Below are 16,424 nucleotides of genomic sequence, written 5' to 3'. Positions count from 1 at the left end.
GTCACTATTTTCAAGGGCTTCCTTTCATTCTTTAATTTTCAAATCTTTATCCATTGGTGATTCAAAAGACTCATTTAAATTTGATAGGGATCGGAATGATGTGGTTCTGGCATACTGATAGTGAGTGCACTCTATAAGAATACACTGTATGGTTAGTGTTGAATCACAGTGCAAGCACAGTGATGGATTATTTCCTTGCAATAACTATAGATAAGTAAGGCGGGTATGACGTGTACGTGCTTTGGTAAGCACAATCTCTTTGTGTTCTGTTTGAGCTACATTTCCATAGCTGTGGATTCTGTTTTATATTTTGTAACTTGTTATTTAACTGATTATGCCAAATTTCTCTCCATTTTTCATTGCAAATTCAGTGTATGATTGGTTTATAGCCTGTGTAAGGAATCTGGATATGGTTATTGTCAGTGGGATTTTTTGCTGCTTTACCTGCACGCTCATTTCCTGGTATTCCAGTGTGCCCTGGAATCCAACAAAAAGTGACAGTCTGCTTATTGTTATGAAATTCGGATATTTGAGTTCTTATTCAATTTATAAATGGATGTGGAGAGCGAAAATTGCCTTGGAGGGCTGTCACTGCACTCAATCTGTTTAGATTATAATCTTAAGAGTGAAATCATTAGCAAGTAAGGTCAAACCCATCTTAATGGCATAGAGTTCTGAAGTGAAAACACTGCATTCTTGCAGTAATGAAACAGACTGTTGATGTTGGTAGTACCACAGCTGTGTCACTTTGGGAGCCATCAGTATAAATTTGTAGGGTTTTTGCATTTGCCAAGGAGTGAGCTGCATATAGTTGCTGAATGGTTTGATTGTTCAGGGAGTGTTTTCCCCAACATCAGAAGTAGTCATCACATGACTACTTCTGTAGTAGTCATCACATACCCCAGATCAACGTATCAACTCTGTGGTACTACGCTGACAGTGGTAGAGAATGAAAAGGACCTGGGGGTAATTGTGCAGGCAGATATGAAGTTCTCTGAGCAGTGCAGATGAGCTGCAAGAGTAGCTCATGGTGTCTTGTCAATGATATACAGGAATTTTTCTAGCATGGATAGGGATGTGATTATTCCCTTGTATAAGGCATTGGTCAGGCCACACTTTGAGTACTGTATACAGATCTGGAGGCCTCATTTCAAGAAGGATGTAGAGCTGCTGGAACGAGTACAGAGAAGGGCAACAAGATTAGTGAATGGAACAAAGGGTTGCTCTTACGAAGAAAGGCTTATGTTTTGCAAATTACGGAGTCTGGAGACTAGTCATCGGCGAGGTGATCTGATAGAGGTGTATAAGGCTTTGAATGGCTTGAGCATGCTCAATGCCGATGGGATTCTTCCTCTTGCTCAGAATAATCGCCTGAGAGGGCATAAATTCAAATTGAGGAAGGACGGATGTCGGATAGATGTGCGGAAATTTGCCTTTAGCCAGCGGGCAGTTGGTTTGTGGAATCAACTTCCATCACTTGTTGTTGAAGTTGATAGCCTAAACAAATTTAAGGCTCAGCTGGACAGGTATTTCGAACGAACGGAGGGGTGAAATGGGAGTAGTGGTTGTGTTTTTTTTTTTTTTTTAATTTTTTTTGGCTGATGCTGAATAAGCTTGCTTTCTTGCATCATATGCCTCTGCTAATGCTAATGAAGATATACACACTTTCCATGGAGGTTGAAAAATTTCTCTGTCTTGATGTGACATGCATATTCCGCTGCTGAATCAGTTCTCGTAGATTTCCTGTAGGTTTGTTTTGAAGAGGCATATTTCTAAAAAAGTTTACCTATTGAGGATCATAGTGGTATGACCAGACAGGATGAGTTGGAAGATTATTTATTTTAACCGCATAATTGAGGAGTAGCATCTTTCTCTTAAGGTGGAGTGGAGGTTCATTGGTTTGGTTTGCAGTTTGATTTGGTTCGGTTTGCAGCTCTGCGGGGCAGAGAATAAAAATGCATGGGATACATATAAATTATCAGGCAATACAGAAGCCTATTGTAGATATAATCTAGTCAGATCAAATTACAAAGGAGGTTAGGTAAGCAAAGGAAGATTATGAGCAATCTTTAGTAAAGGATGCAAAGAAAAACAACGAAGACTTCTTTACTTATATAAACTCTAAAAGGAAGGAGATGAATCATATTAGTCAATCCACTTGATATCAATGTGTTGACTGTAGATGATCATCCTCAGATAGCTGCCAAACTGACTATTTTGCATCTACATTCACACGAGGAGTTATTCAAGGAGGAGAAGGACAGGTGTTTTTCAAATTCTAACAGGGAGTTAAATGATTTTTTAATAACTGAGAGCAAAGTGGAGGAGAAATTGTTGAAGATAAACATGAAAAAGGCACCTGGAGTGGATGAGATCTATCCAGTTATACTAAAGGAGGTAAGCAAACTCTTAGCCATAATTATGAAAGCATCCTTGGACTCAGGGGAGGTACCCATGGACTGGAGATGCGCAAATGTGACCCCAATCCAGAAAGGAGGATCAAAGGGAGACAAAGGTAATTACAGACCTGCTAGTTTGACTTCTGTTCTGGGGAAAAAAAGAAAGAAAAAGGGGGTCACTGGTTAAATTGTTATTTTTTTGGTTTTTAGGAGCATTAGCAACTAAGGCCATATTGCTCCGGGATATGCGGAAAGGTCATTCCCTGACCTTTCCGCATCCTCCGTATTTGGTGGTGATGGGCTCGAACCCCGGTCTAATCAAGAAGCGTGTGCTACGCACTGCTGCTCCTTCCCACCTGGCAACGGAGGCGCTCCACTGGTTAAATATGCATCGCAGGATCATCTAGACAAAGCTGCAGTAATAATTCAGACACAGCATGGGTTTATTAAGGGAAAGTCTTGTCTGAAAAATTTGATTGGATACTATGATGCGGTGCCAAAAGAACTGTATGCCAAAAATAATTCTGATATCATATATTTGGATTTTAGGAAAACTTTTGACACTGTTGTGCTTAGAAAACTACTGTACAAATTGGAGCAGTACGGCATTAAGGCAAGTTGCAACAATGGATAAAAGGATGGTTGAATGGGAGAAGACTGGTTATCAATGGACAGTGCTCTTTGTGGACAAATGTAATATTACTGGAGTTCCCCCGGGGTTCAGTGTTAGGCCCATTATTGTTTTTAGTATTTATCAATGATATTGATGAAGATATATACTGAGAAGTGGCAACTGAAGTTTTAACCTTGACAAATCCAAAGTACTGTATGTGGGTAGCAGTAACCCCAGAGAAATGTTATCAACTGGGTGGTATTACATTCATGGTAGTGGAGAATGAAAGAGACCTGTGGGTAATTGTGCAGTCAGATATGAAGTTTTCTTAGCAGTGTAGACAGGCTGCCAGAGTAGGTCATGGGGGTCTTGTCAATGATATACAAGTATTTTGCCCCTTGTATAAGAAATTCGTGAGGCCACACCTCGAGTACTGCGTTACAGGTCTGGAAGTCTCATTTTATGAAGGATGTTGAGTTGCTAGAACGAGTAGTGAAGGGCAACAAGATTGGTGGGGGGGGGGGAAAGGGTGCTTTTACTGAAAAAGACTTAAGAAAAAGACTAAATTGTTGCCTCTGGAGACTGGGCACCTGTGAGGTGATGTGATTGAGGTGTATAAGGCCTTGAATGGATTGAGCAGGCTTAGTGCTCATGGAATTCTTCCTCTTTGCTCAGATTACAAACCTGAGGGGGCAGAAACTGAAATTGAGGAAAGACAGTTGTTGAATAGATGTGCAGAAATTTGCCTTTAGCCAGCGGGCAGTTGATTACTGGAACAAACTTCCATCTGTTATTGTGGAAGTTGATACTTTAAAGAAATTCAAGGAAAAAAGTGGACAGACATTTGGAGTGAATGGATGGTTGAAATAGGAAGGTTTTTTTTTTTTTTTTTTGGCTGATGCTGTACACGCTTGCTTTCTTACATTATATGCCTCTGCTAATGCATCAGCTGGTTACAAGAAAAATTTTACTTATAGAATACACTCTGAAGGGTGTTTCCCCATCTCCACACAGAAATCTTTAGCAAAAAGCAGCATTGGAAGGGGGGACGACAAATCTGAAAAAATTCCTTTTACTGGTTAACACTTTTGCTGCTGGCTTTTTCAACGATGGTTCGATCTGGGATTGAAAACCATGGGATTAAGTCAATCTGGATTAGAAAGAGCAGAAACGTTTTTGCACTTTCTTCTTGCTTTGACTGAATTAATCTCCTTGGAAAATATCGAGATTTTCTTCTATTTAATTAAAAGAAAATGTTCTAAAAGTATTGCGGTTCCTCTCCAAGTGGATTAAAATCTGAAACTGCAAATTTGCATTCAAGAAGCATTGAAACGTGTTAAAGATGTAGTGTGTCAATATGAAAAAAAATCATCCTTTTTTAAATTACAGGCAGTTCTCGCTTTACGAGTTCCCGGGTTTACGAGTTTTTTTCCCAGGTATCAACAAAATGGAAAATATGAACATTAATTGCAAAAAATGAATGTTAAACATTCATAAATACTGCATTCCAAACCACTTGCAATACAGTATACCTACGCACGTGGTATAGCTACCCCACTTGACGATATTAATCAGTTCCAGAGACACCATCGTATCGTTAAAATATCGTAATGTGAACCTAATAACACATTGTTTTTTGGTAATTTGTTTCAAGATCTCTGAAGTCGAAATTTTCACTGTATAACTAAGCTATTTATCTCTCTAAAATGTCATTTTTAAGGTCACGCTTGTGACCTTAAGACCACATAAAAGGTCGTGAGGGTGGTTTGTAAATTGTATTAGTTTCCAATTCAAATCATTAAAATGCACTACCCTTTCATCGTTATCATATGTTCCCGTTATAAGAATCAATTTTGAACGCCTTTGTGATATTTTTCTAAAAGCACATTTCTGAGGTCACTACCATAAAATAATAAAAACAATTTACACTTTCCTGTTTATTGGGCTATAGTTTTACTAGTTTTTTAAGAAAAACTATTAAAACAATGAGTAGGAGTTAGTGCAAGCAATTATAAACGATTAGTAAACTCTATGTGATTGCATTTGCGAAAATACCGATAGCTGGAATTGTGTGGGTTTTTTTACGTTATTATGGTGAAATGTGTTTCCCCTTAAATCTTTTGAAATCTTCAATCCCTTTAAATCTTCTGAAATCTTCAATTACTGAAATCTTCAATCATATAAAAAACAAATAAAATTTCAGAATCTTCTCTTCATTACTTTTTTTAAGCTTCATAAACTTGTTACTCCATACAAATCATGTTAGTTGCAATTTGTGCGTTCCGTTAAAAAATGCTTATGCATGCTCTTGAAATTTATAAAGAAAAGAGAAGATTATCTTGGAAATAAACGCCTCTTGGAGCATTTCTGAAGAAGACTTTGTATAATAAACCAACGAGTGCCGAGCCAATAATGAGTAATCAACGAGTGTGCATTTAGTCAATGTGGTGGTGAAGAATAAACATTCTTTAACATTTGTAAGTCGTAAATAATTTCTCTGTTATTATAATTTGCATGATTTTACAGGCTCCGTTTTCATTTCTTTCGATAAATCAATCATTGTTTAAACATAAACTAATTAGCTAACTAATTTCATTGTTGATAATGTAACCCCTATTTTTAACATTATGTCCATGGGAAATAAATTCCCGCTTTACAAGCACACCCTAGGAACGAATTAACTCGTAAAGTCGAGACTACCTGCATATTAAAGGAAGTGGCAAAGGAAGTAAGCTTGAACAAAATTTATTTAGCTTTTGTTTTTAAAACCAACTAAAGTTGTCAGTGGTTGCCAAATGAGAAATTATACCCAACAAAAGAACCAGTCATGAAGTTGAAGAAAAAGAATGTGGAACTCTTGCCATTTATTCCTCCTGTGCGTGTGACACCCACTGAAGAAGTAGAAAATGAGGGTCCTTTAGACTTACATGAAGAAGAAGAATAGATTTAAAAAGCCATCCCACAGAATTTAATTGTTTTTCTTTTTATATTTTATTAAAAAATATTTTTCATTATTAAAGCTTCAGTATTTTCTAATTTGCTTATCTTCTTATTTTATGTTTAAATTGAGATAGCATTTTGTCGTATTCATTCATTTTTTATTAATGTTAAATATGATAGCATAAGTCATTTTGGCATCCAGACTTTCCTTCACTATTTTTTAATTTTAGTAATTTTCTGTGGTATTTCAACTCTTTTATTATAACAATTCATTTTTGACATCCAGCAAATTGGACTTGGCACATCGTGGCCTTAGTTGCCTTTTTTCCATGAAAACCAAAATCAAATCAAGCCATCCAGAAAACATGCTTTTTTCAATGTTTTTAATTTTAGTAATTTTCTGTGATGTGAGAGATTTCATTATCATGTTTATTGATTTTTCTATTGAGGTATCTATCTATTATGAGATATCTAGTGTGACTTATGATATCCTTTTCCATACATTTAGGTAAAGGGTGGAAAATATATATCTCAAATTGTTAAATATATATGTATTGGTGATATTTAAATTTTATATGTCTAAAAGTGTTTAAGTTATTTTAATTTAATGGTGAAATTTATTTTGTGCGCTAATTGTCAAATTTTACTGAACTAACCTGTAAAAGTCTGAATATGTTTAATCTATCTTAATGCAAGATATCTTTAATCTGTCAGGGTTCTAATGGAAAAACTTAATATTTTAAATATTGGTGAAATACACACACAACCTGCCGATTCCCTATTTGCAATGGAATCTTATTTTTTCTCTCTCTCTTCCCCACCTCCTACTCATTGTTTTAATAGTTTTTCTTAAAAAAAACAAGTAAAACTATAGCTTTGTTACTAAATTCAGAATTTTTAAGAGTTCTGCAAATATATGCTTTTGAATTGGCTATGAGATGTGCTAATCTACATTGCATAAAATTTATGGAGTGGTGTGTTAGATATCACACAATACTGTATTAGGGTAAATAATTACTGTATTATTGTAAAAAATCCTAAAAAGGATGAAAAAGAACTGATATTGTCTATGAGATATAGAATATGAACTGATTTCTGATGTAACAACATAAAAAATGGTAACCATATGGGCTATTTGTTGAATTAATTTTAAAATCTGTGTTGATGGAAAACTTGGATCATTGGCTGTGGATCACTTCTTTCTCTACTCACTGTTGGAATTTCCTGAGTATACCACTGAACTGCAGATGTTTTGCTAATAGATTTTCTCACTTGTTGCCGTAATTACATTAAGTATTTGAACATTTACTGACATATCAGTAATTGGCTAAAATATTCTTCCATCTTTAAATTTTTAGTGAATTCAAAAATTTGGAAGTTCCTTGTGAATAATATAAGAAGTTTAGCAAGCTTTTTTAATTTTTGTAGGTTTATTTATTCTTAGAATCCAGTTAGTTTTAAGACAAACACCATTTTCATTTCACTCTTTAATTTTTTTTAAATTTCCTGAAATTTAGGGTTCTTTTGACCCCTAGTCAGTCACATCGTTACCTCCACAGCAGTGTTATATTAAATGGATTGATGTTGGTATTTGGTGGAAATACTCACAATGGAACATCTTACAACAATGTAGACCAGTGTTTTACAGCAGACTTTTTAGCTTATGATATTGGTAAGCAGTTGTTTTTTTTTTCTTTTTTTGTGTAATCATGTTTATTCTCTTACCTAATAAATTTGAATTTTTAAAAAGCAGCTTTATCTTCAATACATAAAGTCTCCTGAATAATAAAGTATATTAAGAATGACTATAAATTGTCCTCACAGCTGGTTGATGTCGTTTCTGAAGATGTAGTTTCATAATTTCTTATAATATTAATGTATTGCACTGCTTCTATGCAGCAGCCTGAGTGGGGGGGATGCAATTTTTATCAGCATGGCACACACTTGTAGGTAAAAGGAATCTATTTTGTTGAGATGGTATTCATTTAAACAAATGTACTCTAAGGGGTTTTTGCCAGTATCATTGAAGATACTGGCAAAAATCCTTGCACCGCCTTAAGGGTTCAGGGAAACTGCTATTTGGGGTGGAGGAGAGGAGAGAAGTAATATAGATCAGTGTTTATCTGATGACATGGGTCAAAGTAATAAGATGTTCTGAGGGTAGCAACATTTCAAACAAGTGGGAAGATAAAGGGACTAGGGAAACAAGCCCAAATAACTTCAAATTATTTGGGCTTGTTTCCCTAGTCAGTTGAAGGTGCTACATGGCATCTATTAATTGGGCAGATTGCAGAAAGAGAGCAAATACAGTAGAATCATGGAATACCTTCAGAGCGATAATCACAGAAGCCATGAATAAATGCATATATCCCATTAAGAAAGTATAGCATGAGGAGGGTGCCAGAATGGATAAATAGTGAACTAGACAGTCTAGTAGAGAGCAGAAAAAGACAGCACGAGAAAGTTAGAGAGCAGTGTAAAGTAGCAAAGCTAAACAGCTACAAGGTGAAGGTGATATATAATAGTAGCAAGATCAGGTTAAGGAGGCCAAGGGTGAGTATGAGAAAGCACTGGCTAAGAGAGCAAAGAATGGAGATAGGCAGTTTTTTGTATGTGAATACAAAGAAGAAGAAAACAAATTGGATTTTTGTACGCTGGGTGTGAAGAAAGTCTTAGGTAACTCAGCTGATGTTGCTGATGAATTGAATAGGTACTTCCCATCGGTCTTTACTTATACTCTACCTTTTATGCTGAGGGTTATTCAAAGATTTCTTGAAAATACGTCAGGTACACCAAAAATGGTAAAATGACTCCAGTCAGGAGATCTATTAATTAAAACCACACAAGCAAGGCATTCTGAACATTATTGAAACTGTCCTCTATAAGCGAAATCCCAATCAAAGTCACGTCACATAATACATTGAACTCCTCAAAAGGAGTGATAAGTGAGCAGAATTTATTGAATGTCACCGAAGAGGAGATAGTAACAGAATTACAAGAACAAAAAGTAATAAAAGCAAGGCAAATTATGGTCCGAAAGGACGATAAACTAGTCCCAACACTAAATATCATATTGACTTTCACTACACCAAATTTGACCAATATCAGTTAAGGCAGGCTATCTGCATTGCTGAGTATGTTCATACATTCCAAATCCCTTAAGATGTTTCAAATGCCAAAAATTTGGTCTTTCTCAAACAACATGCTGAGGCAAAATAATGTCCTAATTTTCGGTCAAAAAATCATCTTCAAACAGTGTACAGCAAAATCTTCAGAATTTGCAAATTGCAAGAGGGATCATCCAGTTTATTCAAAATCATGTGACCTGTCGAAAATGGAAAAAAAGGTACAAAATCGAAAATAAAGTATCATAACAAGAAGACAAGTTAAGGTAACCATGCCAAAACACAGTTATGTTTATGCTAACTAAAATTGTGTCAGTCCCACCTAACACATTCATTGCAGATTGGGTACAATCTGTACTATTGACAAATCAGCCTACCAACAAACTCGTTTTAGTTGATGAAATGAACAATACCCCTGATCTCAGTTCCATCTAAAATTATATCAAGTGATAAAATACAAAGGAAATACACCACTGAATTACCACAATCAAATTCACGCAACACGGACAATGAAGATTTGAATGCACAATACGAAACAGTCCTTGATCTTCATGCAGAGGCTGATGTGGAGACCGGATGCTCACCTATTGGAACCAATGATGTAGAAGACAATACAGATTCCAGACACCCTTTTTTTCCTAGAAAAGATGAGATCAATTATGACCATCAAAAGCGAACCGCTCTCTTTCAAAAGAAACAGACAGACTAATCTTCCCTCTGCAAAACCAAATAATGCAGCACATTGTACAGTGGAATTGCAAAGGTTTACACAGTAACTGATGATATCTATGATTTGATCTTATGATATAACCCTGTAGCCATTTGTTTGCAAGAGACTAACTTAAATCCACAGTTAACTTATTCAATTAAAAATTATACAGCCTACAGGAAAGATAGAAATTCTTCAAGCTCTGCATGCGGAGGCGATGTAATTCTAGTAGACTGTAAAATACCAGGTAGAAACATTCCACTTCAGACCCACTTAAAAGCTGTTTGTTGCAGTACTTGTGGGACAAACAATAACTTTAGTCTCGTTGTAACTTACACCTAACAATATCTACACATTGAAAGAACTAGAAGACCTTATAAAACAAATACCGTCGCCTTTTTGTCTTCTTGGTGATTTCAGTGCACACCATTCACTGTGGGGATTTGCCCATATGGACAATAGAGGACACTCAATAGAAAGGATACTATTAGAACAGCTGAACCTAACAATGCTGAACACTGGTCATAACACTTACACCCACCTCCCTACAGGATCTACGTCAGCAATTGACTTATCCATTTGTTCTCCTCAATTATTTGCTATTATAGATTGGACAGTTTTAAATGATCTGCACAATAGTGATTGTTTCCCAATTATATGCGGAATTGAAACAATGCAGACACCCTGCCCTGATCATCAGGTAATATGGAGAATTTCCATTAATATGGAAATTCTCCAAAGAAGATTGGGAAAAATATTCTGCCTCCATCTACTTTGATAGCCAATTGATGTGACTAGGGTTCATTGATGATGTCACTGAGCACATTACTAGGCAAATATTAGCAGCAGCTTCCGAAGCAATACCACAAACTTCTTTCAAATACAGAAACCTTAAACACTGGTGGAATGCAAAATGTATACAATTTGTATACTGGAATACAAAACTTGTAAGAAACACATACAATTCAACGAAATTCTTTTTCAGGAAAAATGCCACCTCCTACCCCTCATGGATACGATGTCTTACCTTGTCTTACTCATTAAAAAATTAAAAGGGAAGCATATAAGGAATACTTTCTGAATGTTCAGTCTGTTTTTATAAAATTTGTTAATACAGTTAAGAATGGTTTTCATAAAGCTAATTCTGTATTTGTAAAATCTATTTAATCTGAGAGAATCTGAGAGTTATTATTATCTGTTATTAAAATGTTTATTTTTCAAATCACATACAGGAACTCCCCGACTTACATAAGGGTTGCATTCTGCAGAACACTACGCAAGTTGGATTTTATGTAAGTCGGAATTTCCCCATGCTTGTGCAGCACTCGCAACTGTGCTCACTGAATTGATTGAATCAAAAAATAAATGTTCGACGAACGTGTGAATACAATTATTTATAGTATTTATTCAATTTTTTTATCTCGTGCCCAGAATCGACATCTTCAGCTGATAAGTACACCGCTGCAGAGGTTGAGGGCTGTGGAGATTTAGAAGGGGTCAGCCACTCAATCTTATGAAAGAACATATTAATGGATGACTGGACAGTGGCTTTTTTCTTTTCATCGTAGATTTCTTTGTAGCAAGCAAGCATATCATTTACCCCTCTGTTAACTTTTAAGAAACGTTCGCTGTCTGGATCCATCTTCTCAAACCTCACCATTGCCTATCTGGTGATGAAGCGTCTCGACTCCTCATTTGGTTCATCTTGAGCTTCGTCAGCATTTTTTTCTTTCACTATCGCTGCCCACAAGTCAATGAGTTCTTCTTTAGATAATTCCTTCTCTTCTTCCTCTGTTAACTCCTCCACGTCTTCGGCATTAACCTCCAACTGAAGTAGCTCTGCAACCTTTACAATCTTATCTGTAATCTCGTCATATGATTCATCTTTTTCAAATCCTTCAAAGCCTTTTATGTGCCATGGGCATATTTTCTTCCATGTGCCATTTAAACAACTTTTAATAATTTCTGCCAAGGCCTTATTAATGTTTAAGATAGCATGGTAAATATTGTAAGGTTTCCAAAAATCTCTTAACATAAAATTTTTCTCATCATCTACTGCAGATAATGCCTGAGGAAACGTGCGTAAATAGTTTGCTTTTATATTTGAAATAACACCCTGATCCATAGGTTGGATGAGTGAAGCCGTGTTTGGCTGTTGAAATATGACTCTCATGATCAAAATGAAATCATCTAGATGCGTAGGATGTCCAGGAGCATTATCTAATAGAAGCAAAATCTTGAAAGGAATGTCTTTGTCTTTACAATATTTTTCGACCTTGGGAATGAAGCAGCATTTAAACCAATCCTCAAAGAGATATTGTTATCCATGCTGTCTGGTTCGATTGGAAATGCACGGGTAGGGCGGCTTTATTGATGTCCTTAAATGCACGAGGATTTCCAGAATGGTACATATGCAGTGGTTTTAATCTGTAATCTCCCTCTGCATTAACCCCAAGCAAGAGTGTGGCTGTCTTTTGACACCTTGAAACCTGGCATTGTATTTTCTTCTTTGGCAATGTATGTTCAATCCGGCATTTTTTTCCAATACAGAGCAGTCCCGTAAATGTTAAAAATTTGATCAGTTGAATAGCTGCCTTCATCAATAATTTTTTCCAACACATCACAAAATTTCTCTGCAGCTGCAGAATCAGCACTGGCGACTTCACCGCATACTTTAACATTGTGGAAACCAGCATGATGCTTGAACCTATTAAACCACCCATTGCTTGCCATGAAATTGGGTTGGGGTTTGCCATACTTATCCTTAATATCTTTATAAATGTTTGTTGCCTTTGCTTGAATGGTCATTAGACTTAGGGGCATGCTTCTGAATCTGATTTTCCATCCATATTATTAACAGCTGTTCCATCTTCGATATAGCACCTGAATGCTGTTTTGTGATCACGGTTGATCTTAAGTGCATTGATCCTTTGACATGTTCTTTTATACATGCACTGTCCTTTAAAATAGTATTCACTGTTGAAGCAACGAGACCTTATTCCCTTGCAATAGATGACAAACTTTGCCCTGCTTCGTACTTCCTAATCATTTTCATCTTCATTTCCAAATCAATTTTCTTTCGTTTCCTGGCACTGCCAGCACTTGCACATTCCGTTGGTCCCTTTCCCTTCAATTGTAATAAATAAATAGGAATGAAGAGAAGGTTCTGAAAATTTGTTTTTTATACGATTGAAGATTTCAGTGAAGGGGAACGCATTTCACCCTAATAACGTAAAAACTCACACAATTGCAGTTATCGCAAATGCAATAAGATCGAGTTTACTACCTGTTTATAATAGATTGCGCTAACAGAAAAGCCCAATAAACTGGAAAGTGCAAATTGTTTTTATTGTTTTATGGTCTTGACCTCCAGAAACGTGCTTTAGAAAAATATCACAAAGGCATTCAAAACTGATCCTTAGAACAAAAAAACATGATAATGATGAAATGTAGTGCAATTTACATTTTAATTATGACCTTTTAGGGAGATAAAAAACTTAGTAATATAGCGAAATTTTCATGTTCCAAGGACTTGGAACGAATTTCAAAAAAAAAAAAAAAAAAAAAAAATGTTATTGAGTTCACATTACGATATTTTCACGATACCTCCATTTATTCCTATGGGATGCATAATATGTTTCCACGATTTTTTTAAGTTTGCACCGGCCAGCAAAAACTTATGTAAAGTTGAATTTCCGTAAGTCGAGTAGTTCCTGTATTAGATCACACGTAATTATTATAATTAATGATTATTATCATTAATTATTTTTGTATGGCAGCTAACTACACAATAACAAAGATGATATTTGTTCTGTACACTGATTTAAAAAATTAGAGTGAGAACTATCATTACATTGTTGCATTTCTTGTTAAGAAAGTAACTGAATGTGACATAAGAGGAATTAGAGAAGTCTATAAAAATGCACCCTAGAAGTTCACAGAAATATATTAATTTAATGACTTTGTAAGAAATTGTATATACTTTTCATTTTATGCACTCATTTTTTATTTGGTGTTCTAGGAAAATGTGGCAACATCCAAATTGCACTATACACTGCAAGGTCACTTTGTTAGTTATACCTACCTAATGGTGAGTAGATAACTGTTAGCCTTCAGAACAGCCTGTTTCCTGGGTTCATAATAGATGGACTCAACAAGGTGTTGGAAATATGCCGTAGGAATGTTAATTGAAATGGTTCCCACGTGGTATTCATTGGATGGTTGTGGATATCAGTGCATTGCCCATTCCACTTCATCTCACAGGTGGTTGCCTGGATCAAGATCTGTTGATTGGGAAGACCACAGCAATAGGTTGAATTCACTCATTGTTCATTGAGCCAATACCTTACAACAGGATAATGCTCCTTGTAAGATGGTGCTTTATACTGTTGGAAGAACCTGTTTTCAGATAGTCACTTCTGCTGTAAAGGGATGCACCTAATTGAAAGATATATCTAGATAACCTGTAGCATCCAAATGTTGCTCCACTGATATCAAGGAGGTCCACATTCAAAGTCAATTAAATCTTTAATCTTGCCCATTCTTGTACTAAAACGTACAAAGTCCCTACTTCTCTACGCATCTACTTTATATTGTATGGTACATCTGCTCTGTATATTTCCTGCAAATGTTTGCCTTAGTAGTTGTTCAGTTGCTGTTAATTATTCTGAAAAGGATATATCTGTAAAGTTTGTGAAGAATTAATATTTGGAATGCTACACATTTTCATTTTTTTTCCAAGTTCAGCTTGAATACTGATAATTAAAATAAATATTTTTTTTTGTTTCATTTCCTTGAATAATTTTTATGTATATTTTTTTTTTTTTTTTTAATTTTAGCTTGCAACACATGGCATCTGGTAAATTTTCCTTCTGCAGATAATGAAAATATTGCTAGATTTGGACATAGTGCTACTGCTTATAATGGGTGAGTAATTATGATCATAAAAGCTGTTGTTTCTTGGAGCTCTGTTTCTTCCAGTTCATAATAGGAGATTTTGTGAATTATGAGTGTTGTGAATCATTTCATACTGGTTTTGCTCTGTCACTTTTTTTTATGCTTAACTAAGATCTCAAGTGGCACAATTTTTCCAGGCTCGTTGTAACTGTTTTAGTGCATCTGATTTATGCATGCCATATAATTAACAGCACAGCAGTTAATTATATGGCATGCATTTTTGTTGCTGGCTTAATCTCACAATGTGCTTACTGACATTCTTGATCATCTCAGGACCACAGCCATTTCCCCCCCCCCCCAAAGTTTTATTTCTAAGTTGTGGGTAACCTACAGTTTATCAATTTGTGTTATGATCCTTCTGTTTATGTATATATGTAAGTAATTGTGCAACTTGATTTTGTTTAGAAAATCAAGAGGAAAAATTATCCAATGAACTTAGTATTAACAGTGAGCAAATTATGCAAGGAAGCAAGCTTATATGTCATTAGCAAAAAAGAAAAAAATTAAAAAAGCCCTACCCACCTCATTTGTCCATCATCTCTACTAATCTGGTTAATATTTCCTTAAATTTATTCATACTATCCACTTCCACAACACCAGATGGAAGTTTGTTCCAACAAACAGTTACTTTCTGGCTTAAAACAAATTTCACACTTATCCTGCAGCTATACTTTATCACTTTAAGTTTGTCTCCCGTGTGTGTGTGTTGTCTGAGAAAGAGTAAGGATGCTATCAACATTTAGCTTATTTAATCCATTTAAAGCCTTAACTACAATCAGGTCCAAGTCCCCTTGCCTAGTTTCCAGGCACTGCACTTTGTGCTAACTGAAGTATTTTGTGACAAGCATACTCTTTTGTGATCTTGACTAATTTGTATTTTCTCCTCTGTTTACCTATTCCAATAGATGTGGAATAATATGTGGTTAAAATGGCGCTTACAGACCTGTATGCAGTACGCAAGATGTGACTTAACCATGGGATGATCCCCCTCCTTATTCCTGCTAGCAAATGTCCTGTATATCATTGACAGATCTCCCCCCACCTCCACCTATCATGAGTTAGCCTAGCAGCCTGTCTACACTGCTCAAAGAACTCCATGTCAAACTTTACAACTACCTCTAGGGCTCATTCATCCTTGCTGTGGAGTGAAGTACCACCTAAACGGTATTTTATTCTTGGATACCGTTGCCCATATGCCACAGAGTTTCACTTTTATCAATGTGATTCTGTTTCTACCTAATTTTTTTCTGCTAGCCTATCTACCTAATTTTTCTAGGTCTTGTTGCAGTAGTATGTCTTTATTCTTGTCATACACCACTCTGCCAACTTTGCATCTCCGAACTTAGACAAAAAGCTTGATATGTTTTCATCGACACTATTAATTAATATTTAAACAGTAATGGGCCCCATCACTGAAACTTGAGAGACTCCACTAATGCCATTAGTCCAAGAAGAGCAGTACCGTTTATAACCACCTTGCATCTTTTGCCATTCGACCATCTCCTTATCCATAGTAGTAACTTTTCATTAATGCCGGACTGCTCCAATTTGTACAAGTCTTAATGTGGAATAGTGTCAAAAGCTTTACTGAACTCTAAATATATACTGCTTGACAAAATTAACAGACATGTAGAAAACATGATGTAGCTCATGCAGCTTGCAATGAAAAGGGACTAAATTTG

General features: G+C 35.8%; 1 protein-coding gene across 1 annotated transcript in view; it reads left to right on the top strand.

The window, feature by feature from the left end:
* The window catches only part of LOC150085636 (attractin-like protein 1), a 585,126-nt gene that overhangs the window by 213,864 nt on the left and 354,838 nt on the right, over positions 1-16,424 (top strand). Inside the window, exons 9-10 of the mRNA XM_090374629.1 lie at positions 7,470-7,624; positions 14,625-14,712. Of these exons, the coding sequence (XP_090230755.1) occupies positions 7,470-7,624; positions 14,625-14,712 (243 nt within the window). The remainder of the gene's footprint in view (positions 1-7,469; positions 7,625-14,624; positions 14,713-16,424) is intronic.

Source organism: Mastigoproctus giganteus, chromosome 5 (assembly GCF_048544385.1).
Source record: "Mastigoproctus giganteus isolate SK-2022 chromosome 5, ASM4854438v1, whole genome shotgun sequence".
Lineage (NCBI taxonomy): Eukaryota > Metazoa > Arthropoda > Arachnida > Uropygi > Thelyphonidae > Mastigoproctus > Mastigoproctus giganteus.
The sequence above is the reverse complement of the archived record's forward strand: the minus strand, read 5'-3'. Positions and strand labels throughout refer to the sequence as shown.